General features: G+C 34.6%; 2 protein-coding genes across 7 annotated transcripts in view; one reads left to right on the forward strand and one right to left on the reverse strand.

Moving 5' to 3' along the window:
- Positions 1-21,601, reverse strand: part of LOC127838333 (uncharacterized) — an 86,109-nt gene that overhangs the window by 61,268 nt on the left and 3,240 nt on the right. The window lies entirely within an intron of this gene.
- LOC127838324 (uncharacterized) overlaps positions 1-21,601 on the forward strand; it is a 66,935-nt gene that overhangs the window by 22,217 nt on the left and 23,117 nt on the right. For 3 of the 6 annotated variants that reach the window (XM_052366014.1, XM_052366013.1, XM_052366018.1), the window contains exon 2: positions 19,411-19,485. In XM_052366014.1, coding sequence (XP_052221974.1) covers positions 19,411-19,485 — 75 coding nt within the window. Of the gene's footprint in view, positions 1-6,921; positions 7,112-7,314; positions 7,334-17,345; positions 17,391-19,410; positions 19,486-21,601 lie in introns of those variants that run through there. The other 3 variants (XM_052366016.1, XM_052366015.1, XM_052366019.1) reach the window with 3 other exon arrangements.

Consider the following 21,601-nt stretch of genomic DNA (forward strand, 5'->3'; position numbering starts at 1 on the left):
AAAAGCATATCAAACTCAATGGATCATTGCTGTTTGCTTGATAATGTCATATTGAAAAGTTATTAACTTTTTGCTATATTATGTCATATTTAAAGATCTTAACTCTCGGATATATAATGTCATATTAAAGGATCTTAACTCTTTGATATATCATGTTAATATATTGAAAAGATCTTCATGCTTTGCTAGAGAATATTATATTGAATGGATCCTTCACTCTTTGTTTGGGCAATGTCATATTGAATGGATCTTCGCTATTTGCAATGTTATATTGAATGAATATTCACTCTTTGCTAGAGTGATTTTATATTGAATGGATCTTCACTCTTTGCTAGAGCAATGTCATATTAAATGGATCTTCACTCTTTGCTAGAGCAATGTCAAATTGAATGGATCTTCACTCTTTGTGTGAGCAATGTCGTATTTAATGGATCCGTCACTCTTTGTTTGAGAAATGTCAAATTGATTGGATTTTCATTCTTTGCTTGAGCAATTTTATATTGAATGGATCTTCACTCTTTGCTAGAGAGATGTTATTTTTATTGGATCTTCACTACTTGCTATAGCGATGCCATATTTAATGGATCTTCAATTACTGCTATAGAGATGTCATATCAAATGGATCTTCATTTTTCACTAGATCAATGTCATATTAAATGGATCTTCACTCTTTGCTTGAGCAATGTCATATTAAATGGATCTTCACTTTTCTAGAACAATGACATATTGAATGGATCTTCACTATTTGCTATAAAGATGTCATATTAAATTATCTTCATTTTTGTGCTATAGGGATGTCAAATGAAATGGATCTTTGCTATAGAGATGTCATATCAAAATTAATGGATCTTCACTCACTGCTGTAGAGATGTCATATTGAATGGATCTTCACTATTTATTTCAGCATTGTTACTGTGAAACTATTATTATTCGTCAGACATTAATTTTCGTCTTTTTCGTCCTTGGACCGATGGACGAATTCAAGATCCTAACAAACAATCATGTCCCATATTTGAAACAAAGACTGAATTACCGTAGGCATGAGGCATTTAAATCCAGCGTAATCCACGCATATACACAGGGCTCGAAATTAACACTCGCACACTCGCTAAATGCTAGAAGAAAAGATTGCAAGGTAAGTTATAAGCCACTAGTATTTTTTGCAATTAAAAAGAAATAGTGAGAAAAAAACGAGTTATATTGCTAAATGCCTGCGACGGCGTGAACGCTAAACCGTAGGTAAATTTTTTGAACGTCCGAATACCCATATGGGGAAGCGCGCACCTTGTTTGTAGACTGGTATACTTATAGTACAGATACCCGGATGGTATTGATACAAATAACATGAAACAGTCGACTATTCACACTCAAGTTAAATCCGGTTTGACACAAAGGGGTGTACATTATACAGTGTACTGACAACTGACATTTCCTGTTAAACGCGAATGCAATAAGGCTGTATCGAATGTGTCGACTTCGTTTAGGTATAATAGTGTTGATTAGCGCTAATTGTTAATAACTTTATTACCCATTGTGTGTATTGTGTTTTTTAGGGGTGTTGCAGATTATACTGCCAAAACACGGCAAATCCGGATTAAAGACAATACTATTAAACGCAATTAAAATATGACGATGTCTGATTAACATCTGACTGAAATATATTCTGCGCTTTTATTACAAATTAATAAAGAACATATTGATTTGTGTTTGGTTGTCCGTGATTGTAATGGAAAAAGACTAATTGGCAATTGGCTTCGTTGTTTAAAACACTCGTTAACGGTTATTCAGTCCCACTTATCTGCTAATCATAACAAAGAACGTGTCAATGACATAAAATAATAAGGGACAGTTACTATCACCTGAAATAACAGACTTGTTAATTGGCATATGCCAAACAAGGCCCACCTTCTGCAAGTGACTACCAAGTGTCACCCCTCTTTCCCCAGCACGATTTTTTCGCAACGGCGTATTACATGTATTACAAACATTACAAACAAATCGGACGTGTTTTTTTTCAAAACCAGAAATGGACGAATTTAAGTGCTGACGAAATAGTCATTTTTTTTAAAAAGGACGAAATTTCGTGCTGACGAAAATAAATGGTTTCACAGTATATTGAATAGATCTTCAATAGATCTATATTTGCTAGGGAAATTTATATTGAATGGATCTACACTCTTAATGTAAGAGTGATGTTATATTAAATGGATCTTTACCCTTTGTTTGAGCAATGTCATATTGAATGGATCTTTGCTAGAGCAATGTCATATTGAATGAATCTTCACTTTTTGCTTGAGCAATTCCATATTGAATGGATCTTCACTCTTTGCTAGAGCATGCCATATTTAATGAATCTTCACTCTTTGTTAGAGTGATGTTATATTGAATGTATCTTTACTCTTTGTTTGAGCAATGTCATATTGAATGGATCTTTGCTAGAGCAATGCCACATTGAATGAATCTTCACTCTTTGTTTGAGCAATGTCATATTGAATGGATCTTCACTCTTTGCTAGAGCAATGTCATATTGAATGGATCTTCACTCTTTTCTAGAGCAATGTCATATTGAATGGATCTTACTCTTTGCTAGAGTAATGTCATATTGAATGGATCTTCACTCTTTGCTAGAGCAATGTCATATTTAATGGATCTTTACTCTTTGTTTTAGTAATGTTATATTGAATGAATCCTTCATTCTTTGTTTGAGCAATGTGATATTGAATGGATCTTTGCTAGAGCAATTTCATATTGAATGAATCTTCACTCTTTGCTTGAGCAATGTTATATTGAAGGGATCTTCACTCTTTGCTAGAGTGATGTTATATTTAATGGATCTTCACTCTTTTCCAGAGCAATGTCATGGATCTTCACTCTTTGTTTTAGTAATGTTATATTGAGTAGATCATTCACTCTTTGTTTGAGCAATGTCATATTGAATGGATCTTTGTTAGAGCAATGTTATATTGAATGGATCCTTCACTCTTTGTTTGAGCAATGTCATATTGAATGGATCTTTACTCTTTGCTTGAGCAATGTCATATTGGATGGATCTTCACTCTTTGTTTTAGTAATATTTTATTGAATGGATCATTCAATCTTTGTTTGAGAATGTCATATTGAATGGGTCTTCACTCTTTGTTTGAGCAATGTCATATTGAATGGATCTTTGCTAGAGCAATGTCTTATTGAATGGATCTTCACTCTTTGTTTGAGCAGTGTCATATTAAATGGATCTTCACTCTTTGTTTGAGCAATGCCTATTTAATGGATCCTTCACTGTTTGTTTGAGCAAAATCATATTGAATGGATCTTAACTCTTTGTTTGAGCAATGTCATATTGAACGAATCTTTACTCTTTGCTAGAGCATTATCATATTGAATGTATCTTCACTCTTTGTTTGAGCAATGTCACATTGAATGGACCTTCACTCTTTGTTTGAGCAATGTCATATTGAATGGATCTTAACTCTTTGTTTTAGTAATGTTATATTGAATGGATCTTCACTCTTTGCTATAGAGATGTCATATTAAATAGATCTTTACTATGTGCTTTAGCACTTACATTTTGGATGGATAATCACTATTTGCTTGACAATGTAATATTGAATGGATCCTTCATTTTTTATTAGCTCGGCTGTTTTCGGAGAAAACCCGAGCTATTGTCATAGCCAGCTCGTCCGCCGTCCGTTGTCCGCTGTCCGCTGTAGGCGTCGTGCTAAAACCTTAACATTGGCTCTAAAATCAAAGTGCTTCCACCTACAACTTTGAAACTTCATATGTAGATGCACCTTGATGAGTTCTACATGCCACACCCATTTTTGGGTCACTAGGTGAAAGGTCAAAATCACTGTGACCTCTAATATAAAACTTTAACATAAACCTTTACATTCGCTCTAAAATCTAAGTGCTTCCACCTACAACTTTGAAACTTCATATGTACACATGCTTCTTGATGAGTTCTACACGCCACACCCATTTTTGGGTCACGAGGTTAAAGGTCAAGGTCACTGTGGCCTCTAACATAAAACTTTAACATAGGCTCTAAAATCAAAGTGCTTCCATCTACAACTTTGAAACTTCATATGTAGATGCACCTTGATTATTTCTACACGCCACACCCATTATTGGGTCACTAGGTCAAACGTCAAGGCCACTGTGACCTCTAATATAAAACTTTAACATAAACCTTAACATTCGCTCTAAAATCAAAGTGCTTCCACCTACAACTTTGAAACTTCATATGTACATGCACCTTGATGAGTTCTACATGCCACACCCATTTTTGGGTCACTAGGTCAAAGGTCAAGGTCACTGTGACCTCTAATATAAAACTTTAACATAGGCTCTTAAATCAAAGTGCTCCCACCTACAACTTTGAAACTTCATATGTAGATACACCTTGATTATTACTACACGCCACACCCATTTTTGGGTCACTAGGTCAGAAGTCAAGGTCACTGTGACCTCTTATATAAAACTTTAACATAAACCTTAACATCGCTCTAAAATCAAAGTGCTTCCACCTACAACTTTGAAACTTCATATGTACATGCATCTTGATGAGTTCTAAATGCCACACCCAATTTTGGGTCACTAGGTGAAAGGTCAAGGTCACTGTGACCTCTAAAAAAAAAAATTCTTACAAGCTTTCGCAGCTGAGCGTTGGCACCCGTTATGCGGTGCTCTTGTTAGAGAATATTAAATTGAATGGATCTTTACTCTTTGCTAGGCAATTTCAAATAACATTAATCTTCAATCTTATATTGACTAGATCTTTACTTTTGCCAGACAATGTGAAATTGAATGGATCCTTCCCTCTTTGTTAGAAAATTATATATTAAATGGACCTTTGCTCTTTGTAAAACAGAATGCAATATTGAATAAATCCTTCAAGCAATATCATATTTAAGTGATCTCAACTCTTTGACAAGCAATTTTATATGTAATGGATCCTTCATTCTTTATGAGAAAATATGATATTGAATAAATCTTTGTAATTGGCTAGAGAATGTTATATTGAATGGATCCTTCACTCTTTGTTTGAGCAAGAACATGTGATATTGAGTGAATTTTAACTCTGTGCTAGAGAATATCATGTTTAATAAGTCTTTACTGACTTTACTTAAGCGAACATTATATTAAATTGGTCTTCTTTGCTTTGCTAGAGAATGTCATATTGAATGGGTCTTCTTTGCATTTGCCAGATAATGTCATATTGAATGGATCTTCTTTGCCCTTGCTAGAGAATGTCATACTGAATGGGTCCTCTTTGCCTTTGCTAGAGATTATCTCATACTGAATAGGTAGTTTTTGCCTTTGCTAGAGAATGCCATACTGAATGGGTCTTCTTTGCTTTAAATTGCTAGAGAATATCATACTGAATGGGTCTTTTTTGCCTTTGCTAGAGAATGTCATACTAAATGGGTCTTCAAAGCCTTTGCTAGAGAATGTCATACTGAATATGTCTTCTTTGCCTTTGCTAGAGAATATCATACTGAATGGGTCTTCTTTTCCTTTGCTAGAGAATATCATACTTAATGGGTCTAATTTCCTTGCCTGTGACAGAGAATGTCATATTATATAGGTCTTCTTTGCAGTTGCTTTAGAACTTCATATTGAATTGATCTTTTCTGCCTTTGGTAAAGAATGTCTAACTGAATGGATCTTTACTATTTTCTAGAGCTATCCAATATGAATGGATCTTTACTTTTAAGCTAGAGCAATCTCATATTGAGTTTATCTTCACTCTTTGGTAGAGCAATGTCTTATTGAATGGATCTTGGCTTACGTTGCTAGAGAATTGCATTCCAAATTGATCCTTGACTCTTTCGTAGAGAATGTAATTTCAAATGGATCTCCATTCTTTGCTAGGCAATATCATATTGAATGGAACATTCACTAATTGATAGAGAATTTCATATTGAATGGATCTTCACTTATTGCCTGAGCATTTAATTATGAATGGATTTTCACTCTCTAGGAAATTTCATATTGAATTGATCCTTCACTCTTTGAAGCAGTACAATAAAAATAATAGCTGGTTTGTATACTGCTTATCAAGTTAAACAGCAATGATAGCAATTTATATTTAGCTGATTAAGTACGTTACAGCAATTATAGCAACTTTATATACCGGTACTGTTGATTAATTTCAACAGCAATGCTAGCAACTTTGTATACTGTTGATTAAGAACAACAGAAATGATAGCAACTAAGTATACTCCTGAGTAAGTTCAACAGAAATGATAGCAACTTGGTATCCTGTTTAAAAAGCATGCATGAACTACATACAGAGTTAAAAGGTCAGATGACTTTAATGAGGATGTTTCTTTAATGCTGACAATACCTGCAAAGTCTTGATGGAATTAATAAAGTTAAAGTCACTATAACGCTCAAAATCAACGAAAATTTCGTTAAGTATTTCGTAAAATAAAGTTAACACCTTAACAATCAGTGTTCCTTATAGCAATAGCCAAAATTTCAACGCTATATGTGTTATGATTACTTAGATTTTTGTAGATACAAAATGCTCGTTTTTATTTATTTGTGGCAACAATTAATTCCCGCGAATATATCTATTCATACGACACACGAACACCGTGTTAGTGTTCAAGTGTCGTATGGATATATATGAAAAACAATAATAAAAACGAGCATTTTGTATCTACAAACATCTATTTTATCAGACCTATTCTGGCGTTGAAATTTCGACAATTGCCATAAGGAACACTGAGTTTTAATTGGTTAAGTTTATTTTACGAACAATTGTACGAAATGTTCGTTGATTTTGAATAGTAATGTTACTTTAACTGGCAATAACAGAGAAACCTGTTTAATGATATGACCCATCCCATAGTTGTTAAATATGGAAAGATCGAGTTGACTTCCATTTGTATTAATTTCCAGTTGTGTATCTGAGAAGTGTTGTTTCAATTTAAGGTGCTAGCCTTTAACCAAGTTATGATGGTACTATAGTTTCTCTGATATATCACCAAGTATGAACAGACACAATAAATATTGGGACCTGCACAATAGCTTGCTCAAAGCTAACCTGAAGGTCCGCAACGTTTAACTTTTTCAATTCAAGGATATAGACTTTGGATTAACAAAGGTTTGAATTGATAATTTCATTTTGTCATTTTAAAATACTTATGGTCATGTGCAATGTAAATAACCCTTTTTTTAAATTTTATTTGTATGATATTGACCGAAAATATATTTGATTTATTTTGCATTATTCTATTAGGAGTTTGCAGCTATTTATAATTTTTCAGGAATCATAATATTGATAGTTAAAAAGAAATTATTTTCCAACTGGTGAACTATTAAAATGGTATGTGCTCTTTTTATACAACATTTTTTTTATCTTAAATAATTTCATAATATTTTCTTTATAAGCATTTAGAATTCTTTGAAAAAAGATAATAGGGATTAAAAAAAAAAAAGAGTACAATTCATTCTTAAACGGTCATAATGTTAAAAAAAACACAACATATTCAGTCCTTTTGAAACTGTATAAAATTATTATTTAAGCTAATGAAGGCAAATGAACACCATAGAAATGCTGAATTGCACAAATTTGCAAACAAAAACATATAAACATGTCTAGTCCAACAAGTTTGATTAGTTTATTGGGTTTTTGATGTAATAATGTACAATCAAACAGTATGTTGACATTATTTATAATTAGTAATTAAATGTTTCAAAAATGCAAAGTGACCTGTCGTAAATTGAATATACTGATTTTATATAACCAAAGACATGTTGTCTATTTGTGTATACATGTAACCATTTTAGAATTTCTGAAGATGAAGCATGATTAATTATTATTATGGAGAATATAATACAATTATAATTGAAATTGACAAAAAACACTAGGGTGAAAAAGGGGGAAAAAAAAGTCCATATGAGATAGATTGTGATGAGAAAACTTAATTCATAGGCAAAACAAACTATATATGAAACATGCAATTATTAGCAATAAGGAAATTTGTTTGAGTGTTTTTTCTTTGCTGATAATATCAAGTTTGCTTCATGTACTTCCTGAATCTTGGCTATAAAAGTGAAAGATTTTGATCTTTGCATTATCCAACACTTACGATTATAAATCTTTTATAATGAAGAGTTTTGTCTTATTCATAACAAGTCTTAAAAGTGTTTAGTGCTCATTTTTATTAACCAATGGGTTCCTGGTGTATGAAAGATAAAGAGTGCATGCAGGCCAAAGAGATCTTGAAATTGCCTGTTATTAAAAAAACATTTCTTCTATTGAAAGTTAGGTTTAGGTATTGGTTTGTATAATGACACAAAATTTACCATTCTATCGTTCACATTGAAATTGGCATACAAGGCACTAATAATTGTATGGTACATGTAAGATACTTGCTTAAATAACCATGAGTATATAACCAATATAAGTAATTTGTCATTCATGTGTGTTTCTCCAAATGTTAATTAATGGTAAGAGCCTTTTACAGGCCAGACAAATGTTACACAAAGGACTTGAAGGTATTGATTACCATTCTCTCAATGTTAACATCTCAGTATATGATCTTTGTCTCCTGGTTTATTTCTTCTACCTCAACCTTTAGTTTCCTGGTGGAAGGGAATGTTGTCCAAATTTAAAGCTATGAACATGTCAATATTTCAATGATTTGCAGAGAACTTACTTATAGAAGCTTCAATTCCATAAACTGATCATTAACTACAATTGAAAACGATTTTAGTTTCATTCAATATTAATTCATTATAACACTTGGTTCATAATTGGTTCATGAACAGTATAAATATGACCTGTTGTTTTCTTATTGTCCATCATGCCTTTTTTATAAGTGAACATAATTTACCATTGTTGACCATGGTTGTTCAATGCCAAGTATGCTTCAATTAATTTAAACTGACCTGAGGACATAAATGTTCTTTGTAATTGCACGGCTTGGTTTTAGGCATGTAACATTGTATAGTGGTCGTCTACCACATTTGTTCAAATAATCATGCACCTGGGATCTAAATTGGCCCCACCATGGGGTTTGCTTATTTTCCTCATATGTATTTAGTGAACACTCAAAACATTGTGTCCTCTTTAACAGCTTGACCCAAACATTTAATTTGTATTTTGCATGTAACATCATATGGTGGTCCTCTACCAAGTCTGTTCAAATCATGCCCCTCAGTTCAAAATTAGCCCCACCCTGGGAGAAACTTAATTGTTTCCCTTAAATATGTTTGTATGAAATTTGAAGAAATCTTAACAGAGACATCAAGGCCTTAGCTATTTGGCATATTGCATTTATGGCTGTTCTCTATGAAGTTTGTTAAAATTATGGCCCTGGGGTCAACATTGGCCCCACCCTGGGGTCATTAATGTATATTGTGCGAACCTTTAATATATAGTATTTCCTGTCAAAGGCAGATGGATATAGAATTGGACTTGTCCGTTGGTCCATCTGTCAAGATGTCCATATGTCTGTTACAAAACATTTTAGGGCTATATCTCAGAAACTTTATAAGATATCAACATGAAACTTCATATGTGTATAGATATCAACGAGAAGAAGTGTCATGCTCAAGAACCATAACCCTACACTTTCTTTAATAAGAGTAATTGCCCTTTGTTTGCTGTTTGTATGATGAATTATTTCAGGGCTATTATTATCTCAGATAATATGCATGATTTCAACATGACACTTCATGGGTGTATTGATATCAATGAGGAGAAAAACTATGCTTAAGAACCATAACACTTCACTTTTTATGCCCACCGAATGGTGGCATATAGTTTTTGAACTGTTCGTCAGTGACAGTCTGTACGTACGTCCGAAAACTTAAACATTGGTCATAACTTTTGCAATATTGAAGTTCGCAACTTGATATTTGGCATGCATGTGTTTCTCATGGAGCTGCACATTTTGAGTGGTGACAGGTAAAGGTCATCCTTCAAGGTCAAAGGTCAAATATAGTCTGTCTGTCCAAAAACTTAACATTGGTCAAAACTTTTGCATTATTGAAGATTATAAGCAACTTGATATTTGGTATGCATGTGTATCTTATGGAGCTGCACATTTTGAGTGGTGACAGGTCAAGGTCAAGGTCATCCTTCAAGGTCAAAGGTCAACTATATGGCTTCAAAGCGACACAGAAGGGGGCATTGTGTTTCTGACAAACACATCTCTTGTTTAAATAAGAGTAAGTTCCCTTTGTTGTTTTTACATGATGGAACTGTTCAGGGCTATATCTCAGATATGATACAACATTTCAAAATGAACCTTCATGGGTGTTTAGAAATCAGTGGGAAGAATTGCCATGCACAAGAACCATAAACCTGCACTTTCTAAATTAAGAGCTATTGCCCTTTGTTGTTTTTGTATGATGGAACTTTTCAGGTTGTATCTCAGATACGCTACAAGATTTCAACATGAAACTTCGTGTGTGAAGATATCAATGAGGAGAATTGCAATTCATTAAACAAATTACCCTACACTTAATTATTGCCTAATAATTATTACCCTACACTTAATGACTATACTGTATATCAAGGGATTTGAACCGATCCATAAACACAGTTTATTTGGCAGGGGATATCAATTCAACAAATATTCTTGTTTCTCCATTTGATAACAAGTTTATTATAGACTTGATATATAAATGACTTAAACTTATGGCAATTGAGTACAAATACCCTCCCTTGAGCCCACTTGTTTTACTTATCTGTACACAGTAACATCATAGTTTCTTTCCTTCTTAAATCACAATGCCCAGAGGTTAGTGGGTATTTTGTTTGTAAGTCTTGACTAAGAGTGCGTTTCACTAACATAGCGTATATTTACGCAACTTTATGTTTACCCACAGAATTTACACCGAACGTAAATAAATGTGTACGCCGTTTCACTAAAATGTGCGCAAAATTTATGCTGCGTGTAAGTGTTGTTTTGCCTGTCAGCTGCGCGCGGACGCGTAAGAAAGTAATCGTCTGCAACAGTATCTACTGTAAAGCGAGATTATACTATTTTTTACATGTGTTAAATTGTAATATATTGATAAAATATGTTACAATGACATAAAATAGGCAAGAAAAATTATACATTGAAGACGAATTTCATAACATGCAGCAAAGACAAATTAGCGCCCCGAGCCGATTGTGACGAATGTATTTCGTACATATTTTCCTACAATAACCGAAGCATTCGTCTTTTTAGTTAGTGTTCGTGTGTCATATGAATAGATATTGTTGCAGGAATTTAAAATAAACCGTTAAACTCAATTTAGATTCACATCGTACATGCATGATTTACATGCTGGCGAATTCGACTGTACAGCCTTTTTCGATTTCAGAATTAAATATCTGGTTTATTTAGCATTTTTCGACATATGTTCTTCTTAACTTTTATTTTTATTTATATAAAAATATATGTTTAATAAGTTATTTACACATTTTATATTAATAAATAAATATTTGACAAGATTGTATATAATCGTTACAATGGACGTGAAAACAAAGAAAAAGAAAACAAATTGGTCAAAAAACGAGTTTGATACGCTCGTTTCCAGTATGAAAACTAGTTTGACGTGCTCAAGGGTGATCTGTCCGTTTCCCTCACTGGTTCGGACAAAGAAAAGCCTGGGAAAGCGTTATGGAATGGACGCGTAAGTGGTTTCAACATGCAAAGCCCCAGATTAATCATATCAACACAAAAATTCAAGAAACAAAAGAAAATTTAGACAACTAGAAATGGCGCTGCAGAGGCCGACGGGTATCCCCACGTCGCATATTTGACCCAGGGGCGCCCCAAGGTTGGTAATGGGGCCATACATAGTTGAGATTGACCGTATTGTCATAAGAGAAGTTCAGTATCAATTAGAAGTGAATCGGTTGTAGAAATAAAGAAGTTATAGTAAAAGGCAATTTTGGGTGGGTGTGGTCTATGTGGGCGGGGCGCCCCAGGGTTGGTAATGGGGCCATGCATAGTTGAGATTGACTGTATTGTCATAAGAGAGGTTCAGTATCAATTTGAAGTAAATCCGTGTAGAAATGGTAAATGTAAAATAACATAAAAAAATGAGTGAAAATCTCTGACCTGGCCCCACCTCAACCCCCATAACTTTTGACCCAGGGGTCAGATCAAAATTCCAAATAGTGCAGGGTCGCACATATGCTCATAGCTACAATGTTTGTAAGTTTCAAGGTTATAGTGCTAATAGTGTAGGAGGAGATAGTGGCCAGGACGGATGGACGGACAGACGGAGATTAATACAATATCCCCACTTTTTATCCGAAAAACGTGGGGATAATAATTTAGATATAAACTTTTTAGTAACTGATGATCGATCAATTTTCCTGAAGCCCCTTTTTGAAATTAAACTGATACAATTTAAGCATGTAGTGTCATTGCTAAATTTAAGTTACAGTGTTAAATCTGAAAACATGTATTTATTCTTTATCGTTTGTATTTTTTTCATTGTTGGAGCTTATAACTGGTGCTGGTGGTAAAAGTATATCATGTGATGAATTTTTGCTAGACTGAAATTGCATTTTTTAGTGAACATATATTTGCAACTCAAAAATCTGCGTATCAATACAATTCTGTATACTGCAGTTTTGAAACATCATCATGAAAACAAGCAATCACGTTTGATCATAATAGGGATATAAAATACTTGCGTAAAATAAATTAAATGTATCGATTTATGGTATCATAAAATGCTAGATTTGTATTGATCATTATCACTAGTAAAAAGTTTTCAATATTCATGCACATGCACAGACATTCAATTTACAAAATATTCAGGTCCTGGATGAACGTTTTTTTTTATTTGAATGTTCAAATTTATTAATATTTTCATTCAATGTAAACGAAACGAAAATTCATTCAATGTAAATAAATTAAAAACTATATTTGAAGATTGTAATGTATTGCGATTTTTTAGGGCTTTGTTTTATAACTGATTCAATGCACCTCTTACACTAAATTTCGATCGCTGATTATCGCATCCACACCACTTATAATTATAATCAAATTGTTATATGTTTTATAATTTTTGAAATATCATTTATTAAAGTCTTACTTTAAGAAAGAAAATGGGTATTTATAGTTTTGTTTTGTGAAACTGTCAGTATTTAGTCTACCGACGACCTTTACTCTGATAATAAGATCTGACGATCAACGCAAGGGAATTGCCCTGCGATCGCTCGACATCGGATTAATTGAACGTGTATCGGCAAAAGTAAAGGTATTTCCCAGAGGCATATACATCGGCCGGCGACCGTCTGATTGCCGGAGGGCCTCCGCACGATCCCAGACGGACGCCTGACAATGCTTGTTATGATACACATACAATGAATCCGATGTCGGGCGCAACCAGGGCGATAACCGTTCGTTGATCGTCCGATCTTTTTTGGATCTCAACTCGATTCTTTCCCGGGCCCGATGTCGGGTAAAACAAACTGTGATATAAAAAATTAATCCGGACGCGGCCCGATGCTACAAAATGACCCGATGTGCATGCGATCATCGGCCGGCGCCAGCCCGATGAGCGGAAAAAAACGTCGGCCGCTGATCGGACAGTGATCGGTGTCTATTTGTGACTGAGGTTTTAAACTTTGTCACTCATCGGACGGCGGACGGCTCTGACGTGTCCAGTCTTCCCGATGCCTGGAGATCGGACACATCGGCCAGCGACCAGATTATTTTTGACTGAGGCATTAGATAACTTAAGGGGTCGATTCGTGCTCGAAATATTCGAGGACGTATCTCGCGTACTGCTAACGCTTCAGCAACGGCAGCCACGACAGATTGGCGTTACGCCAATTTTTCTGATTTACGCGAAGTACATATCTGGCTTAAATTTACCACAGAATTTACGCACTGCGTTAATTTACGCTGTTTAGTGAAACGCGTTTTTGAGAACAAGATTTGCGTACGCAAATATTTACGGAAATTATTTGCGTATGCAGCTTAGTGAAACGCACTCTAGGTGTCCAGAATTGGCCCCACCGGCTAAGGTAACTTGGTTTCCTCATTCAACATGCTACCTATTGGATTTTTTTTCCAAAGATCACTTAATTGTATCAAAATGTGAATTTAGATAAGGAAAATTAGGGCCCTGTTTGTATAGTAAACAAAATACATGACCACAGGAGGCTAGGCAGTTTTCTGTATATGGCTAAAGTCATATTTTGCGAATACTCTAGAATTCATATTTTTGTCCAATCATTCTAAAGCTTGTTCAGAACATTTGTTCTAATGATATCATGGTTGAGTTTTTAAATGGTTATGGAAATGTCAAAGAAGCTTCGTAAAACAGTTTAATTCCATTGGGTCTCAGCTGATCCCTTGTTTTTAGGTTGGTGAAGTTTGATAAAAAAAAGATGTCCTTGATTATTAAAGTAGTATCATCCCTTATTTCTCCCCAACGGCCAAACTGGTCAAGGGATTGATGATGATGATGATGATGAGGAGGAGGATGAGGATGAGGATGAGGATGATGATGATGATGATGATGATGATGATGATGATGATGATGATTGTTGAAATGTTAACCAGTATTGACCTGGATGTTATGAAATTTCATGCATAATTTTACAGGGTGATTAGGTTGTTGTTTTTTTTTCAACATATTTCGCATTATTTTTTAAATCAGGAGATGTATTGAGAATCATGGAAGATAAATTCATCAAAAAATGTACAGAAACATACATTCTCAACCTATTTAAAAACATGAGAACCTAATGCTAAGTTGTGGTATGGTGGAGTTTTAAAAAGGACATCGATGAGTATTTCCTGTGTAACTTGAAAATTTCCACCCAATTAAATCGCTAACGGCATCAAACAATTGCGTACAACATTTATTAGATGCTGCATGCACAAAAATATTGGCTTGTTGCCGATGTAGTAGATAATTATGCATTTTTCTAAAAGAGATGGTGCCAATGCTTAGGAGTTGGCACTAATTAAAGGAGGTCGCGCAAATGCAGGACGTATCAATTAACAGTCGTATCGCAATAACATTATCACATGATGTACATTTGATAGATTATGTTATTTGTTATATTTAATTTATTTTGCAATGTACATAATTATGAAGGCCTAAATCTTCACAGAACATAAACACATTCTACAATAAATAAGATGTAGTTTTAAAAAATTATATAAGTGATCAAATCAATTAAGCAGTCAACAACATGAATAAAACATATTTTACGATTAACGAACATTTGTAATACTAAATAAAACCAATAACTTAATGTTCAACGTTATCAAAATAATTCATTGACAGCAATATTTGTATACAATATGATAATTCACGAAATAAATATAAATTAATACTTCTTCTTGAAACGATGATTTGTGTCCCTTAATCCAAATGCTTTATTTACTAAAAGGCCAATGTCAACAAATCTTAATTAGGCTCATATATGTTGTTTTTCCCACTATCAACTAAAAAAAAATGAAAATAGCTGGTCTTTTTCCAATAACTTTTTTGTATAATACATGTTAAATGTTCTTATCTTACAAAGACAAACGTTTAAATCCATCAAGACATTATTAGAAAACTACTTTTTCTAATTAAAAATGCATGCAACTCAAATGTGCTGAAGTAGTAAACACACAAAAAAATATGTAAGTCCTGAAAACATAATAGAAACCATTACATAAAATATTCCACTTTGAAATAGCTATAAATGTGCATTGGCGCCACCTCCTAATCTGAGCACCAATCCTTGGCATTGACTGCATCTCTTTTTGAAAAATGCAAATTTATCTATTAGATTGGCTAGAAACCAATGTTCTTGTGCACGCATTAACTTGTACAGGTTCAAAGCAATCGTTTTATGTAATAAACGATTTAAATGGCTGGGAATAAGCTCGTCACACAGGCAAAAGACATCAATTTGCTTTTAAGAAATTCTTCCATGCCACAACTTATAAAGGTCCTCACTTTCCAAATGGGTTGAGATTGTACATCTGTGGTTGATTAATAATCGCCAAATTTTTGCCGATTAAAAAAAAAGCGAAACATGTTGAAAAAACATATAAAACCAAATCACCCTGTAAAATTATCCCTTAAATATCAAACATCTGGGCCTGAGCGCCACCTTGGAAGTAGCATCATGGCTCATTTGATAATGCATCTCAAAAAAGAGGTGGTGCGCGTGATTACCGGCCGTGTAAATATGCTTTAATGTATCTGGAAGAATACATGCTTTTATTTAAAATGATTAAAAAATGTTTTTGTCTTCTATATAGTGTAAAGCCCCGTGAATGATATCATGTGTGTTCTTGTTCTTGACTTGATATACATGTATTGCATTTCTAGCATGGGATATAGCCATGTTTACAGCTTTTAGTTTTGATTCATATATATGTATTTGTTCATAGAATGTCCCTAATAATAGTGCTTAGTATAAAATAAGACATAACATTGACAACTTCAGAATGTGTTGTACAGACCTCAGCTATTTGCTACATTTCATTTAAAGGGACCTTTTCACGTTTTGGTAATTTGACAAAGTTAAAAAAAAATAGTTTCAGATTTGCACATTTGTGTTGTAGTCATGATATTTGCGAGGAAACAGTAATACTGAACATTTACTGTGCTTTAAAATGTCCAATAGGTATATGTATCTTTTGAGGATTTAAAAAACAAACAAATTTTAAAGCTTTACAAATGCAAAGCAATTGAATAATTTGGGGAGTTCTGTTGTTTTTGTTTTATTATGTGACACAACAGAGATCGCTTATACAACGTATAAAATACACTTCTATCTGTATGAGAATGGATGGCTGATTGGTTAAAGTGTTAGCCTTTTACTCCAAGGGTCAGTGGTTTGAGCCCTGTTAAGGATTACTTTTTTTATTTGTTTTATTTTATTATTGTTTTGTACTGGAGATTTTTAGGTCCAATGTTCTCATTTATCAATTTAAAGTATTTAATGACAAACTTCAATACATGCCAAAATCTGTGAAAACTTAGGTCCCTTTAAACTTTAATGTTAACATTTACTATAATTAGTTTAATTATAATAATATTTTACAAATGTATTGTAATTTTAAAAACCTCTTACTGTACCCAAATAAAATGACCATACTGCAATTTTCTAAACCGATTGATACACATATTAGATATTAGTTTTTAAATGGATTATAGTTCAAATATTGGATTTAGGTTTGGGGAATTCATACAAATATCACTGCATTTCATTTATGCTGATAGTAACTATGAAATCAACATTTCAGGTTTGCTTACAAAAAGTGGTTATGAAATATTAGAAAGGAATTTCCCTTTAAAATTACACAATACTTTTTGTGCAGAATGATCGTGTTTCAGTATAAAATTGTGTATAACCAACTATTATGTGCATTTGGAATTAGATATAAATCTTTGAATAAACGGTATTGAATTTCAAGAATGCTTTGTGCGCCATGTTGCACGCAGTAATTAATATTGACAACTGAATAGAATAATAGATACCTGCATACATAAGTGCATAATAAAAATGGTTTTAATGACGAAAACTGTATGCTTTTATGCATAAAGAAAAACACCTTAAAATGATATCGTATCATGCGTGCATAAATAAAATTAAAAAATTATCACAAACAGCATAATGTTCATTAAAAAATCTTGGAAAAGTGTTTTTAAGATGGGAAGGTATAATATCCATTTCTGCACGTAATTACCATGGCCTTTAAGCACGGCATAGACATATTATTTCCCTGAGCGGTAAATTTTACAATTTCGTTCGATAGAAAACCATTTGATCATCTTTATAAAAAAAAATAATTTCGAGCTGCTTAAAAGTGCAAACTATCCTCCACATTAAAATAAATATATTCACGGGAAATTAACATGGAATTAATTGTGTCACAAATAAATAAAAAAGAGCATTTTGATCTACAAAACTCTATGTAATCATACCACATCTAGCATTGAAATTGTGGCTATTGCTATAAGAAACACTGATTGTTTAGTTTTTAACTTTATTTTACGAAATACTTTACGAAATTTTTGTTGATTTTAAGCGTTATAGAGACTATAAACTGTCACCCCAAATTATAAGATGAAGTGTGCAAAGAGCGTCCAGTATAAACATAAAATTGACAGTTTAAAATTTACCCACATAACCATAAAGCAATTAACTTTTAATATTACAGATTTAACCTTATATTCATCACAAGAATGAGCAGCTGTTTAACCCAGCTTTTTACCTTAAATAACCTTTCTCCACAGCCTATTAAATGTAGGCAAAATTTCCTGCCTCTTGACCTGAATGAATACATCAGAATCTTTAATTTGCTGATTTGAGAGAAATCACCCAGGACATTGGTCACATTACTGTGTCTTTGTACAGCCTATAGGATGTAACACTTTTCAGAGAAGAGAAATCAAGACTACTATCTGCATATAAATACTACACATAGACACTGTTACAGTAACACATTAGATTCAATCTTGCAGAATTTCAGGGTCAGTTCTTGGTCAATAAATGGCCACGGAAAGACAGAAAGGACTATTAATAAACACCTTATGTGGGTAACTCAGTATCAAGATTCCAAAGATCACGAATTTTGGGGAAAGAAATGGATTGTCAGAAAAACGTACTGAAATAGAAGAGTGTTATGACAAGACGGAAATCATTTATATATCGTTGTGTCACATTGGCAGTCAGCTTGTCTGGAAATTGTTCCTGTCAGCCAGAATAGGCTACCTACATTTGCCAGCGTGCAATTAATCATACAGTCTGACTCACATTTTATATAAAAAAGTATCATGGTAAGATGCTCCATTTACAAGATACAATGAGATTTTCAAAGACTCACATAATTCCTAAATAGGCCATATGCAGCCAGAATTCCTCAGGCTGAGCATTTGCTCTGGCAAGGCTTGAGCAATGCAGGCTGCCTATGCCATAAGACACATTTTCACATGATTTGGCACTAAAAGTGTGATAATGTGGAAATCCTTAAATTCGGACAAGGCTACCGATATTTACCAATGTGCTATTAAAATTTTTGAAAGACTTGCATCATGTAAAAATGGGTCTTACAACAGACTTCCTCAGGCTGCGCTTGACCTACACTGGACTCCTCCATAAAACACATTTTCACATGACGCGGAACTAGAAATATGACTTGAATGTGTGGAAAAAACAGCATCTTACTCAAATGTTAACGTATATTACTATGGCAAAACATTCATTTCGTAATGAGCAATGTGAGGAAACATATGGGAAAAAAAACACCATTATATCGTTTTTTTTCCATTTAATTATTTACAAATTTAAAGTTTCCTCCTTTATTTTAAAATTATGTTAAACGCCCAATATCTTCTTAAAATGTTATATTGTTTTGGAATATACAAGGTTAAATGCTGCTTAGACTTGAGTTACTCAAGCACTTCTGTTGATTGCAGGGGAGCAAAATGCCAGACAAGAAGTTTATAGATGAGATGGTGAAGGCCCACAATGAGTACAGAGCAACTCACCAGGTAGGTATCACAATGAGTACAGAGCAACTCACCAGGTAGATATCCACAATAAGTGCACATCAACTCAGCAGGAAGGTATCACAATGAGTACAGAGCAACTCACCAGGTAGGTATCCACAATGAGTACAGAGCAACTCATCAGGTAGGTATCCACAATGAGTGCACAGCAACTCACCAGGTAGGTATCACAATGAGAACAGAGCAACTCACCAGGTAGGTATCTGCAATGAGTACAGAGCAACTCACCAGGTAGGTATCACAATGAGTACAGAGCAACTCACCAGGTAGGTATCACAATGAGTACAGAGCAACTCACCAGGTAGGTATCACAATGAGAAAAGAGCAACACACCAGGTAGATATCCACAATGAGTACAGAGCAACTCACCAGGTAGATATCACAATGAGTACAGAGCAACTCACCAGGTAGGTATCACAATTAGTACAGAGCAACTCACCAGGTAGGTATCCACAGTGAGAACAGAGCAACTCACCAGATAGGTATCCACAATGAGTACAGAGCAACTCATCAAGTATGTATCACAATGAATACAGAGCAACTCACCAGGTAGATATCCACAATGATTACAGAGCAATTCACCAGGTAGGTATCACAATTAGTACAGAGCAACTCACCAGGTAGGTATCACAATTAGTACAGAGCAACTCACCAGGTAGGTATCCACAATGATTACAGAGCAACTCACCAGGTAGGTATCCACAATGAGTACAGAGCAACTCACCAGTTATGTATCACAATGAGTATCGAGCTACTCACCAGGTAGGTACCCACAATGATTACAGAGCAACTCAACAGGTAGGTATCCACAATGATTACAGAGCAACTCACCAGGTAGGTATCACAATTAGTACAGAGCAACTCACTAGGTAGGTATCCACAGTGAGAACAGAGCAACTCACCAGATAGGTATACACAATGAGTACAGAGCAACTCACCAGGTAAGTATCACAATGTGTACAGAGCAACTCACCAGGTAGGTATCACAATGAGTACCGAGCAACTCACCAGGTAGGTATCTACAAATAGTCCAGAGCAACTCACTAGGTAGGTATCCACAACCAGTACAGAGCAACTCACCAGGTAGATATCCACAATGAGTACAGAGCAACTCACGAGGTAGGTAACCACAATGAGTACATAGCAACTCACCAGGTAGGTATCGCAATGAGTACAGAGCAACTCACCAGGTAGGTATCCACAATGAGTGCACAGCAACTCACCAGGTAGGTATCACAATGAGTACAGAGCAACTCACCAGGTAGGTATACACAATGAGTACAAAGCAACTCACCAGGTAGGTATCACAATGAGTACAGAGCTGCTCACCGTGGGTAGCGCAATAAGTACAAAGCAACTCACCAGGTAGGTATCACAATGAGTACAGAGCAACTCACCAGATAGATATCACAATGAGAAAAGAGCAACACACCAGGTAGATATCCACAATGAGTACAGAGAAACTCACCAGGTAGATATCACAATGAGAACAGAGCAACTCACCAGGTAGGTATCACAATTAGTACAGAGCAACTCACCAGGTAGGTATCCACAGTGAGAACAGAGCAACTCACCAGATAGGTATCCACAATGAGTACAGAGCAACTCACCAGGTAGGTATCACAATGAGTACAGAGCAACTCACCAGGTAGATATCCACAATGATTACAAAGCAACTCACCAGGTAGGTATCACAATTAGTACAGAGCAACTCACCAGGTGGGTATCACAATTAGTACAGAGCAACTCACCAGGTAGGTATCCACAATGATTACAGAGCAACTCACCAGGTAGGTATCCACAATGAGTACAGAGCAACTCACCAGTTAGGTATCACAATGAGTACCAAGCAACTCACCAGGTAGGTACCCACAATGATTACAGAGCAACTCACCAGGTAGGTATCCACAATGATTACAGAGCAACTCACCAGGTAGGTATACACAATGAGTACAGAGCAACTCACCAGGTAAGTATCACAATGTGTACAGAGCAACTCACCAGGTAGGTATCACAATGAGTACAGAGCAACTCACCAGGTAGGTATCTACAAATAGTCCAGAGCAACTCACTAGGTAGGTATCCACAATCAGTACAG

The sequence above is a fragment of the Dreissena polymorpha genome, chromosome 7, assembly GCF_020536995.1.
Source record: "Dreissena polymorpha isolate Duluth1 chromosome 7, UMN_Dpol_1.0, whole genome shotgun sequence".
NCBI lineage: Eukaryota > Metazoa > Mollusca > Bivalvia > Myida > Dreissenidae > Dreissena > Dreissena polymorpha.